Raw genomic sequence first — 13,125 nt, 5'->3', positions numbered from 1 at the left:
TAATCTATCTTTGTTTTACTCAAAAACATTATTTAATATTTTGTACTTCTCATTGCATTATCTAATTATTGTTATTTGTTCCCTCAAAAAAAAAAAATTTATTATTATTTGTCTTACTAATTTGGTATGACAATTTGAGGTTAACCATGTTAATTGTGTATGATAATATGATATAAATAAAAAGATGGAGTTGTTTTCAAAAAAAAAAAGATGGAGTTATGATGTGAGTTTACCATACAACATTTTTAGAAAAGCCCTAATTAGACTATAACACTCATAAATTTTGATTGGGTAAGCAAATTAGACATCTAAAAAGTAAGAATTATACAAGTAAAATAATCTCTACCTTAAAAATTCGAAACTTTAATCCAATGAATAATTTTACTAAGTGAGTAAGTGGGGCAATAAGTTTTAACTATACGAAATAAATATTATACTAGTTACAAGTATGATTTATGATGTAGCTTTGATATGGTCAAAGGTCATGGACTTTGTCATAACTTTTCTATAAATGATATAGAGTTAAGATGCCATACTACCATTTAAAGAATTACTAACTTGTACTCCATGATTTAATTTGGGAGTTTACTATGTTGTGAATCTTGTGAAGTTGTGAGTTGTGATGCAATTGAAATATTGAATTAATTGGTCAACATTGATAAAATTTGACCTCATATCTCAAAAGTTAAATATGGACAATTATTTTATAATGCATGTTACAGGGCAAATACAAGTTTATCTGCCAGATAAACGAACTTTTGTTAATCTGGTGGCATTTGTAAATATATTGGAAAATTGTGGTCATTTATTCAGTACTTTTGGTGAGCTGTTCAATTATTGTTTGCAACTTGCATTTATTGTAACACTAAATTTACAAAATTAAAATATCAAATTTATTGGATCAAAACAAACTTGAAAATTGGAGTCTTATCAAAGTTATTATCCTAAAAGAAAAGTCGAAATTGCAAATAATTTTGCACATTACTATACTATACAAAATTATATTTCAATGCTCATAACTTTATATTGGCATAACCCACTGCTTTAACATGAAGAAATTCACCTTGTACCCTTAAGTGTTAGTGACAAAAGTGAAAAATGGTAACTAACCACGCCTAGCATCATTTTCATAATCTGTTATACACCCTCTGTGTTTTTTTAAGTGTTATAATTTGATCAAATACGCATGTTGAGACAGGACTTTGACCACTAATTTATCTAATTATACTTTCACAATATCAAATTTGTTATAATTTTACTAACTTATAACAAATTTGATATTATCTGAATAGTATCAACAAAGTATTTTAAAATTTGACAGGACTTGACCACTAACTTTTTTTTTTTTTACTATTCAGATAATAGTTTTGACTTGAAAGTATACATTATGACTAATCCAACAATGACAATAACATTTGTTTTCTCTAGATTAGTAAAATAATCAAGTCAAAACTATTATCTGAATAGTAAAAAAAAAAAAAGCCAAATTATACTTCCTCCGTTCTGTTAATATTGCAACAAGGAGGAAATTACGCATCCCAAAACACAATTTATATGCTAAATATCTATTATTGTGTAAGCGTAAAAATTATAAAAACTTGATATTGTGAAAGTATTTTATAAGACGAATCCAACAATATCCCACTTGACTATATTTTGTTTAACGTATAACTCATATTATATGGTCAAATAAGAGTGACGAATAGTGCAAAAAGTCCATTATTGCAATATTAATAGAACGGAGTAAGTAACACTTAAAAAAACACAAAGGGAGTATATATATATTTTTTTGAAGCCTAGAGAAACCATTAATCCATTATTTCATTATTTGTTAGCCTTTAGCACTTATTGTTGTTATATATTAGGAATTAATAGCAAATTAGTTAAATTACCATCCATTTTATACTTAAACGTGAACATTTAATCTTAGACACCTAAATTGACACTTAATTTCTTACTAGAAGATAACTTTCTTTATAATGCTTTTCATTATATTCTTTTTAAGGTTCTTTAAATGATTAAAGTAGCTTGCAATTAAAGAATAGAATGTGCATTTTTAAAGCTAAAATGTGATAAAAATTTCACTAATTGCAATAAGGAAAAGGGGGAAAAAAAAAGGTGAAATTTTTACCAAATTCTCAGAAATTAGTTAACTAAAGAAGCCTTTATAAAGTTGTACTTTAATTTGAATACTAGCCATTATCATAAATTATAGTGGACTTAATTTACTAGAGTTTTCCTCTTAACGGATAGTTGGATGTTAATCTTTAGTTTAAACCCAAGCTTACATATATTATCCACATATAATATAATTATCAGCATGTCATAATCATATAAATAATACTTAATCATTAGCAAAATGCAAACTTTAGAGATGGGTTTTAACAATTTTAAAATGCAAATTTTGGTTTGAAGCTTTAATGTCAACATCAGATGAGTTAGTGTACTTTGTACTTTTGTACAATGTCCTTGTTTTTTCAGGGTGTTGACATTTTTGGAAGATAGTCCACAGTTTTGGTGTTGACATTTTTTGATGCATAATGTTCATAGTTAATGGTGTATGGATGTGTTTTAATGAATTAATATCTTTATGTTAAAATTTTGACTTGTAAGTTCAAAATGTTTTATTGTTATTATGTTCAAGAAAAAGTGGTCCAAGGCCATGGTTTTCAATACACTTGAAAATCGTTTTGAATAATTTTCGAAATTCAAAATGATTTTATTGTTGTTATGTTACAAAGCACAAAATCAATTTCTTCTTGTACTTTGTGAAGTTTGCTAGCTAGAGCAGGAATGAAATCATGCTGCAGATGTCTCAAGCTTTGATACACTGTATAAACTTTGGCCAAGCAAAATCAATGATTGGAACATTTCTCTTGCGCAAGGTTTCTGTTATACTTTCGCCTAAAATGGGATGATTCTATGTGGAAGTGAGGTTTGTCTGGGTATCTTGATACGTGCAGCAAAAACCGCTGAAAATATGAGATGCCATGTAATTGCTTAACCAGTTCGCTCTCTGTTAATTGTCTAACTATAAGCAATGCATTTAGCGTGACTCACTTTTCAAACAATGTCAACAAATTTTGTTTTTGTACTTCTGCTCTGAAGTCTGAACAAATGTTATCTGGTGCAAGTTATTTGTAAATGATTTATAAAAAAAAAGTTACTTATTTCATTATTTGGGAAAGAAGCTATATTAGAAAGAATACCAGTATCCAACAGGTAAGAATTTCCGGGGACAATTTCCCATTGATCCAACCCCGGCAGCAAATCCCTAACAATCACAGCTCTAACACTCGGAACTATGTTTTTCGTCTCTTTTACGCTTTTGCTCTTTATTGCTTCTCTTTTAATATAACCTATGCATATAGTTCGTCGACATTACATTCTCCAAGGAAGGCCTTAATGCTTCGAGGGGAGCCACAGTTGCCTTCTGCGAGAAGCACTCTATCATTGGCTGCCATGTGAGCAATTATTTTGTAAATCATTTCAATCTGCAGAAAACAAAGGCCAAATTAGATTTCATTGTTGGGTTGGTATGTAGGATACAACTCATACAAGAGCACATCATATCCCTTATGGAGAATGAGAAAGAGTGATTTACATCTTCAGGGCAATGGCAACGATCAGCCACTTCTTCAATCGTCAATGGCTCAACGGGATCCTTGCAACTATAAGCAGGAAAGGACTTTGTTAGCTATATAAAGCAATACAGAAACATCAAACATTAAGGCATTAACTGATTGCAAAAGCAAAAGAAATGAAGAGCCAAGGCAAACAAACCTGGCCTCATTGAGTACAGCTAGAACCCGCTTCTGAAGACCTAATACCTCTGCTGCAGCTTTTTTACCAGCCTCCACACCTAGAAATTTGGATACAAAAAACATGCAGATAAGAAACACGTTTAAAATGTTATAATATATATAGAGTTTCCTAATTTTGTCACTTAAATCTAGATTAGTCCAGCGAATTGTACTGTGCAGTAAACTCATTCAAGTCGATGACACATCAGATACCTGGTTGATGATACGCGTTTATGTTGACAAGTGAGGCGTATAATCCGACAGCTCGTTCATATAGTGCTACCATAGCACCAACTGACCTAGGAGTCACTTCTTGCACAGTGACAGAAATTGACTCACGGTTATTTGCATAAAGAGCTGACCTTGTACCCTGCAAAGCACCAATTATAATTATAAGACATCAAGATATTTTGCAAAAATGCATGTTTCATGAGGTGGGTAAGGTTAGTAGTGGCCAACATTCAAATTTTCAGGCTTGCAATATTAAGCTTCTCACTAAGTAGCCCTCATGGCAGATAACAACAGCTTTTATGCAGCCTCAATTACAAGACTCTGCATACTTATATCCTCACATCCAAAGAATACAACCACGTCAGAGGTGGGAGACATGAGGAATTAAATATGGTTGTTGATAACCCATGAATTGATGCAGTCGTGCTTTCTAGATAAATGTAATTCCAGAACAGCGAAAGCTAAATTCAACAACTCGATCACCTAATAAAAATGATTCAGAAAACAGCCAATAAAGTTCAGACGAGGGTGTTTTTTGGAGGAAAAGAAAGAAGCCTAAGTCGCCAATCCAAGTTAGCTTAGTCACGTTAACATATTGCGGTGGAACAGGAAGACCAAAAAGTTTAGGATAAAACTAAAATCTATGACTTCTCTATTCTAGACGTAAAGTCTCCTGCAATTTAAATCTGGAAGATTTAAAAGGTACACCATCTACAGCTCTACAAGCAGAGCTATAATTAGTACTACAGTATTAGGCATTCACCAAGCAGCCATACAAGAGATCAAGTTTCTGAGTCAGAAAGATCTTCCAAAAGGATACAGAACAACACATTGTAAGCAAACTCAAAGATGTACAGAGTATACAAAGCCCATTATCATTAAATATGCTAATAAAATTTCCAAAATCAACTTCAGAAGTTTAACCTGTAACATTCCAAAGAGATAATCGCCACATGTGACACCTGGTTCAAGCTCCCAATCATGACCTGGGGGTCTATCACGTAGTACTTCGATAAATGTGACAAAGAAGTTGTGAACCCCATCCCTAAGTTGTTGAATGTAACTGCAGGAAAAAAAATAAATAAATAAATAAAAAATTCAGGCCTTGCCTTCCTTAGAAAAAAAATTGCCATACAGCAGGCTTATTGATACATGTTTACAAATTTGCAAAAACCTACGCATGCTGATCTGTGCTTCCTTTATTTCCATAGACACTGATCCCCTGGTTCACCTGTCACAGTAGAGAGAATACAGCCGTGAGCACAATTAAAAAACTGAAGTTGAATCCCAGATACAAGAAGAAGAAATGAAATGAAACTTATTTGCCTTTTTGAAAATTCAACAGTTGGGCTTCCTAGTTGCACCAACGTAAGTGACAAATTAGGAAAAACTAAAGTCTTCTTTCAGTTGTGCTACAAGTGTAAACGGCAGTAGCTTATATGGCATCATCAATTAATTTCTAAATGCATTTGTTGAGGGCCGTGAGGCATTATTAATACAATATGTGATATCTTGGAATTATCAACACACATTATGCTCCAACTAAATTCTCTGCATTTCATGTGTCACACACCTAAAACAAAAAAAAAAAAAAAAAAAAAAAAAAAAAAAGGTATCGAATAGATTGAGACTCTGAGTGCTTGGTTTGCCTCTTTTGCATGCATAATTTTGTAGAGCATTTACTTTATACAGGAAATATCCAAAATTAAAATTTTCAAATCTATATTAAATGTGGGTCTTTTAGAGGATTTCATGTATACAAACATAAATTGCAAGTTGTGTCCTCTCTTTTCCTTTTCTTTTTCCAATCATATACCACTCACAAATAAGCCATTTGTTTTTATTTCCATGCCAGAGTGCCAGACTGACCATCAATCTATAAAAGACACCTTGATTTATATACATGGAGATCGTATTGATATAGTCATATTAAATTTGACAATGAAAAATATAATGACATATTTGTGAATGGAAATAGTACATATAATTAATAAGAAGCACAAAAATTGACAATTCTAAGTTCAACTTCTGGGTGATACTTATAGAATCCTCCAGAATCACTGAATCGGTACACTTGGATAAAAACTTTTATCATCTTATTCATCATCCTGGTTGCTTTTTAAGAGAGTGATATCAAAAATTTCCTCATTGAAGTATGTCATCCTATTTATTGTTCTGGTTTGGTTAGTCATTATAAAATAATAATAATAATAAAAAAAAAAAATAGGGAAATTCCCATTGGTACACCCGTAGTTATGACTTTTCCCATTGATACACTCCAAAATTATTGCCTTCCCATCGGTACACCCATGGTTTAGTCTTTTTCCCAACCGTGACTAACACCGTTAAAAAGTATTTCATTAAGTTAAAATAATCAAGGAAAAGACTATAATACCCCTTTTAAATATCTTATGTCTCGATTTGCGTGTCGAAAATTGTTCGGTTAAATTTTTGGGAGTCCTAGTCGTTAAGGATCCAAATTAACCTCGAAATTAGCAAAAAAAATAACCACAAATGTCTCATATGCATGTCAAAAAATGTCTCGATTTGCGTGTCATTATTTTTTTTTGTGATAATAATTGTTCGCTTAAAGTTTTAGGAGTCATTTTGACCCTCTATGGGTCTAAATCGAACTCGAAATTGTCAAAAAATTAACAAAAATATCTCATTTTGCACGTCATGATATTTCTTTTTTGTTTTGTCATGACACGCAAAACGAGACATTTTCGTTACTTTTTTTACAATTTCGAGTTCGATTTAGACCCTTAAGGGCTCAAAATGACCCCTAAAACATTAACCGAACAATTACTATCACAAAAAAGTAATGGCATGCAAACCGAGATATTTTTGACACGCACATGAGACATTTGCGCTGTTTTTTTTTTGCTAATTTCGAGGTTTAGATCTTTAAAGACTAACATGACTTCCCAAACTTTAACCGAATAATTTTCGACACGCAAATCGAGACATTAGATATTTAAAAGGGGTATTATAGTCTTTTCCTTAATTATTTTTACTAAATGAAATACTTTTTAACGGTGTTAGTCACGGTTGGGAAAAAGACTAAACCTTGGGTGTACCGATGGAAAGGCAAAATTTTTGGAGTGTATCAATGGGAAAAGTCAAAACCACGGGGGTACCAGTGGGAATTTCCCAAAAAAATATATATACTACCTCCGTTTCAAGTTTTTTGCAACTTTGGAGTCGACACGGACTCCTAGGCAAAAAATGAGAAATGGAGATTAAGAAAAGGGAGGGACATGTGATTAAGGAAGGAGAGAGAAATTGGGGATGATTTAATAATTAATTTACCACCTTCCATAACACCAGCCACACGCATCACCACCTCAATGCACAACCACCTTGACGCATCGCCTAGTAACAGCCACCAACACTAGCCTAACGGACACCGCCCAACCACCACACATCCACTAGCGCTCAAACCCAAAACCTAAAACTCATCGCGTAGCCACCATACACACACCCACACAAACCCGAAACCAACCCCGCTGCCACCACACAACCACCCGGTAACGCTCCCCCACTAACTCATCCTTTAAAATCACCCACCAGGGCCACCACCGACACCAACCCTCATCGAAATACCCACCAACCTATATCGCCTTAATTTAATTCGTTTGAAATTGGTGGTTCGACCACCACCATAACCGAGAACTTTCGGTCATCATTGTCCATGGGTAGATCTTCACCACCCCAATGGTTTGTCTTCGTGGGAGAGCATAGAAGGGGTCAGATTGAAGGGTAGAGAAAGAAAATGGGGAATTGTGAAGAAGAAGTTCAAGAATTGGGTTTGATTTTCTGGAAAGATTCGATGATAGATGAATTATGAATATAGTTCAATGAAGTAAAATATTCAGATTAATTTGGTTGGGGGAATTAATTAGATTTGGTGGATTTAGATTAATTAAGTTGGATTTTATTTAGAGTAAGTAACTAATTGAGTTTTTGAAAATTTTAGTAAGGGTATTTTAGTAAATTTATTTAAAAAACTTTACTAAAAATGGAAATTTTTGGAAAGTTGCAAAAAATGTGTAGCAGACATTTTTGGTAAAAGTTGCAAAAAACTTGAAACGGAGGTAGTATATTGTTTCATGCTCCAACCAATATCTCTGCCTATGTACCCATGGATTCTATTTCTTCTTGGATATACCTGAAAGAAAATTTGTGCATCACCACATTACGGAGTATTGTTTTACTTTTAGTCTAAGGAAAAATTTATGCTTTGTTGTTCTTGTTGTGTTTGGAGTCTATAGAAAACATTGCCCAGCAAATGCACGCCGCCACTACTGCTATATTGAATATTTTTTTTCTTCATAAATTTCTTTTTAAGGTGTACAGATAAAAACAAATTATGCTGCAATAAGCCTACAAGCTACCAAGCTATATTTTATTTTATATGTAACAACAGTAATCCCAAAAGAAATGCAGCTAATGCCTAGCTGCCTCCTACCACTCGTAAAGTATGTCCAATTGGCATATGCTTCATGTAAATGGATATAACAATTAATATATTAATGATGACAATGCAAATAATTCTTCAAGTACCAGGAATTATGATATGGAGTTTGAAATTTAAACATCACAAATTATTTACTATCCAACAATACATACCCTGTTACCATCAAGGTCAAACTCCTTCCCAAGTGATTCCATGACCAGCTGTTGCAGGTACCGGCTAAAGAGTAATAGACTGTCCTTGTACGGAAGAACAACCATATCCTGCAGAACCAAAAAAAAAAAAAAAAAGGCTGTCAGAAGCAAACTTACAATGGAATAGTTGATAGAATGAAACCGCAACAAATTCCAAATCTTCAGATTACACAGAACCTTGAACAGTAAATACCTTTGAACCAACACCATCTGATGCCCAGTACCAGGAGAGAGCTAGTAATGCCGCAGGATTACTTCTTAGCTGCAACGAGAAACTTATCACTTATCAGCAATGATGGGCATGGAGAGAAAACCAAACTCAACCAAGTAAGCAACACAAGGATCTCAATCTCATTTATTCAGTAATAAAAGAATGTTGTTTTGGAACTCTTCATAATAAAAGAATAAAATTAGATCAAATTTCATTCAGGCACAACAAGAGGGCAATATTTAAAGTTAAATTACACCAGGATTCGTCATTGCACCATCCTTCATTAAGCATACACCTATATAAGCATCAGAATATTAAGACCGACATGGCAGCAAAACAATCATGAGAGCTTACCACAGGATTCCTAGTTGCCTCATCCATCAAAGCTGCACCAGCAAGCATTTCTTTTATATCAATTCCCTACAGAACACTGGCTTTAGACTGAGTACATATACTATAAAGAGGCATATTTCCATCTTTCAGTGAGGCAACTGACCTGAAGAGCAGCTGGAAGTAAACCTACAGCAGACATTTCGGAAGTTCTACCACCCACCCAATCAAACATAGGAAATCTGTCTATCCAGCCTTCGATTCGTGCAGTATTATCTAACAATGAGTTTTCTTGTGTAATAGCAACACCCTGCCAAGAGTAATTTTGATAGCAAAACTAAATCTGTAATCTGAGTGTAAGAAAAGAAAAGATATTCTAACAAGATAAAAACCATCACAATTATCTAACAATTCGTGCAGTATTATCTAACAATGAGTTTTCTTGTGTAATAGCAACACCCTGCCAAGAGTAATTTTGATAGCAAAACTAAATCTGTAATCTGAGTGTAAGAGAAGAAAAGATATTCTTACAAGATAAAAACCATCACAATAGTGCTCATATATTCCAAATTCATTGGACATAACACCAAGCATGATAAAAGGGATGCTATAGTCTTTAAAACAGTGATTCGTGGAAACTCATGAAACATAAGATCTCTTAAATGTAATGGCCATAGCACAAGTAGAGGCAGAGTGTCCAATCAGAAACCCATGTTTTGGCAGACATTTATGACAAAAAGTAGCAAACAAGGACCTGAGATCAAAACCTGTTTTGCGAACACCAATCCAGCTTCACGGAAGGCCTTTTGTACTTCCAATAAACCATTTCTTGTTTCCGGTGTACCACCACTCTGATCATCACAAAGAAAAAATAGGTCAGCAAGTTGAGATAATCGGCATTGATGAAACTCCAGTGCATTCTAAAATAAAAACGATTTCAACAAACCTTTGAAATAACAATCACAAGTGTTGTAGCCAGGTCAGGACCAAGTTGGGCAATTTGATGATCGATTCCAGCAGGGTCAGTATTGTCAATAAATCTTATCTGCATGGAGTACAAAGCATCACAGGTTCACAACTAAGCCAAAAATTGTAAGGTAGGTAGAATAAGGGAACTTAGTGAAGCAAAAGTTTATAGAACCTATGGAAAATGGAGGGTTTTAGACAAACAAAGACCAAAAAATGGACGAATTTAGAAGCAGCGAAGCAATTTAAATACATGGACGGAATATCACATACCTTGAGGGGTGGATTGTCAGGAGCTAGTGCTTCCGCAACAAACTGAGGCCCAAGTGCTGAACCACCAATTCCGACAGAAAGTATTTGGGTAAATCGTTGTCCATTCGGAGCTATAATCTGCAACAGTTGAACGTGGATTACAACACCAAAAAAGTCCAAATAAAATATACATAACCACAATACTAGTGCATTCTTGATGGTACTACTATGTAACAATATTTTAAACACTTCTAACAATTTTTAAAAACTAGAGTGATTCCACCTCATTTTCAATTCTTCTTTATCAAAACAACCACAAAAAACAATTATGCCATTCTTCAATTGGCAATTAACAATTAGCATATTCATCTGATGTACATCTTAAACACTTCCTACATAACATATCATTCATCTGGCCTCGCATGAGCTTGACATTAATCATTAGCACTACTCAGCTGCTGTGATCTATTGTTTGTTTTTAGCCCCAACTTCAATCATAATCCAGTTAGTAACTTAGTAATCCTCAATTCCTCAGACATTGAAATCTACATGAACTTTTCAATGAAGATAACTGCTACACATCCTCGATTCCTCAGCTGCTGTGATCTACTGATCTATTGTTTTTAACCCAACTTCAATCATACTCCGGTTAGTAACTTTTAGTTATCCTCAATTCCTCAGACATTGAAATCTACATGTACTTTATAATGAAGATAACTGCTACACATGACACATAAATCTCTTTTCAGCTTATGTAAGCTACCAAATCCGTCCACTAACTTCACTTCCTTCAGTACAAAATCCCAACTTCCACATATGCTTGATCAAAACTAATAAGCTATCACATTACATCAACTAATATGATCTCATAAACATAGGGGGAAAAAACTTTCCATACTCATCCAAAAATTCCAATTTCACCTTAAAATTAGTAATCACTATCAAATTTTAAATTTCCCTCCAATTTACTCCTAACAAACTATAAATCTTCCTACCATCAAATTAGTCCAATAAATTACTAATCATCCACAAAATAGCTCCATACATTGGCATAAATTAATCCAACTTTCTCAATAAATCCACACAAAGCCTCCAACTTCAATTGAACTTTTTTCTTTTTAATTTAACTAAACTGAGCTCCAAAAAAACATATGCCAACTAGTTTACTTAGTTAAAAGTCTATACAATCGATTCAAATCTCGTCTACATCATTGTCCGTTCACGGTCCCACAAAGTAGAATGATCAGAGAAAAAGTAATTAACAAAAACCAAAAAACAGTACCTTGCCAGAAACAACATCATTAGCAAACTGCCAAACACGATCAAGAGTATCATCAATCTGAGTCTTCAAAAACGAGGTAGGAGCAAGATTCGAATTTCTCAACCAATAATGACCCACCATTCTTCCTTCATCTGGGTTAGCAATGGCGCCATTTTCAAGCTCCTCCATATCCTTAAAAGCTTTCTGAAATCTGGGCTCCATTTCCTTCACAAATTCCTCAGTAAACCCAACTCTACTCACATCCAAATACAAGCCCAAATCTTTGTGTTGATACAACCACTCCACATATCGGGCCCACAAGGCCCGAGGGTCTTTCTCCAAAAGCCCATCTTCCTTCTTCTTCTGCAAAGATGGGAGATTATTGGTTGAGGAAGAAGATGAAGTAGAAAGATCAGCGGGTATGTCTCGGGCCACAGATGAAATGGGTTTGAAGGAGATTGATTTCGGGCCAGAAATCGGGCTTTTAGTGATGTTTGGGAGGTGGGAAATCTTGGGTTTGAGAGATGTTGATGAATAGAGATTTGAGAGTGAAGAAGCCATTGTTGAATGTTGTTGTTGTCGAAGAAATGTGGAGTGATGTAAACGAGGAGGGGAGGAGAGAGAAAGGGAGGTTTTTTAGGCCATTGGGTAGGTTGGTGGGTTGATATTTTGGTATGTGAAAAGACTGAAAAGTATGGTAATATTGTCTGAATTTGGAGTTCAGATTTACAGGGGGAGTTTTTTAATTTAGTGGCCAAGACTCCAGAGTGTCTATTATACACCCGAACGTACTTATATAGTATGTATATATCTAATTTTTTATAAATTATACTTGTATATAGGTATAAACTATGAATTAATTGGTAAGAAGGTGTTTTGTCGTATATTGATTATAACTGTACTATAGGTATAAATTATGAATTAATGGGTAAAAAGGTGTGTTGTTGTAAATTGATTATAAGAGCAGTCGAGTATATAATGAAAATTACTATGTAAGAGGTAAGGGACAACATGAGTTTGTGGATTTCAAAGGAGATTGGAGATTCTCTGGCTGCTTGTGAAGAGGAAAGGTTGTTGTTGTTTGAATATAATACAATTGAGAAGAAAATGGTGGGCTGAATTTGATTGTTTGTTTTCAGGTTGTTAGTGAATGATGAATGGTTAATGTAGCTATCATGTAGGATATTGACTTTGATTCCTTTATGCCTTTAGCCTTTCTCAACGGTCAATGATGATTTCATTTATTGATTTATTTCCCCTTTCTCTTTCTTATTCTCCTACAAATCTAAAGGGGGTTGCCCCATAATCGACCCGATATACACATATTGTGATATTCGATGGTAAAATAGGTAATTTTTAAAAACTTCTTTTTTAAAAAAATATTTTTTAAAAAACAAGAC

General features: G+C 33.9%; 1 protein-coding gene across 1 annotated transcript; it reads right to left on the bottom strand.

The window, feature by feature from the left end:
- Positions 1-3,148: 3,148 nt before the first annotated feature.
- LOC110706679 (glucose-6-phosphate isomerase 1, chloroplastic-like) lies at positions 3,149-12,573 on the bottom strand. Its single transcript, XM_021884634.1, has 14 exons — positions 11,747-12,573; positions 10,486-10,602; positions 10,193-10,291; positions 10,014-10,097; positions 9,413-9,556; positions 9,271-9,336; positions 8,899-8,967; positions 8,667-8,774; positions 5,213-5,265; positions 4,959-5,097; positions 4,017-4,173; positions 3,784-3,862; positions 3,605-3,671; positions 3,149-3,494 (listed from the first exon to the last, which is right to left on the bottom strand). The coding sequence occupies exons 1-14, from the start codon at positions 12,284-12,286 to the stop codon at positions 3,360-3,362; spliced, it is 1,857 nt and encodes a 618-aa protein (XP_021740326.1). The 5' UTR covers positions 12,287-12,573; the 3' UTR covers positions 3,149-3,359.
- Positions 12,574-13,125: the final 552 nt, after the last annotated feature.

The sequence above is a fragment of the Chenopodium quinoa genome, unplaced genomic scaffold (assembly GCF_001683475.1).
Source record: "Chenopodium quinoa cultivar QQ74 unplaced genomic scaffold, ASM168347v1, whole genome shotgun sequence".
NCBI lineage: Eukaryota > Viridiplantae > Streptophyta > Magnoliopsida > Caryophyllales > Amaranthaceae > Chenopodium > Chenopodium quinoa.
Note: the sequence above shows the minus strand (reverse complement) of the source record. Positions and strands in the feature narration are given on the sequence as shown.

Excerpts from the sequence above, each read along its gene's own strand:
- LOC110706679 (XM_021884634.1), bottom strand. The coding sequence starts at position 12,286 with ATGGCTTCTTCACTCTCAAATCTCTATTCATCAACATCTCTCAAACCC. Across the intron at positions 9,557-10,013 it reads GATTGGTGTTCGCAAAACAG|GGTGTTGCTATTACACAAGA; the intron begins GTTTTGATCTCA and ends TACTCTTGGCAG. Across the intron at positions 3,495-3,604 it reads GTTGCCATTGCCCTGAAGAT|ATTGAAATGATTTACAAAAT; the intron begins GTAAATCACTCT and ends TGTTTTCTGCAG.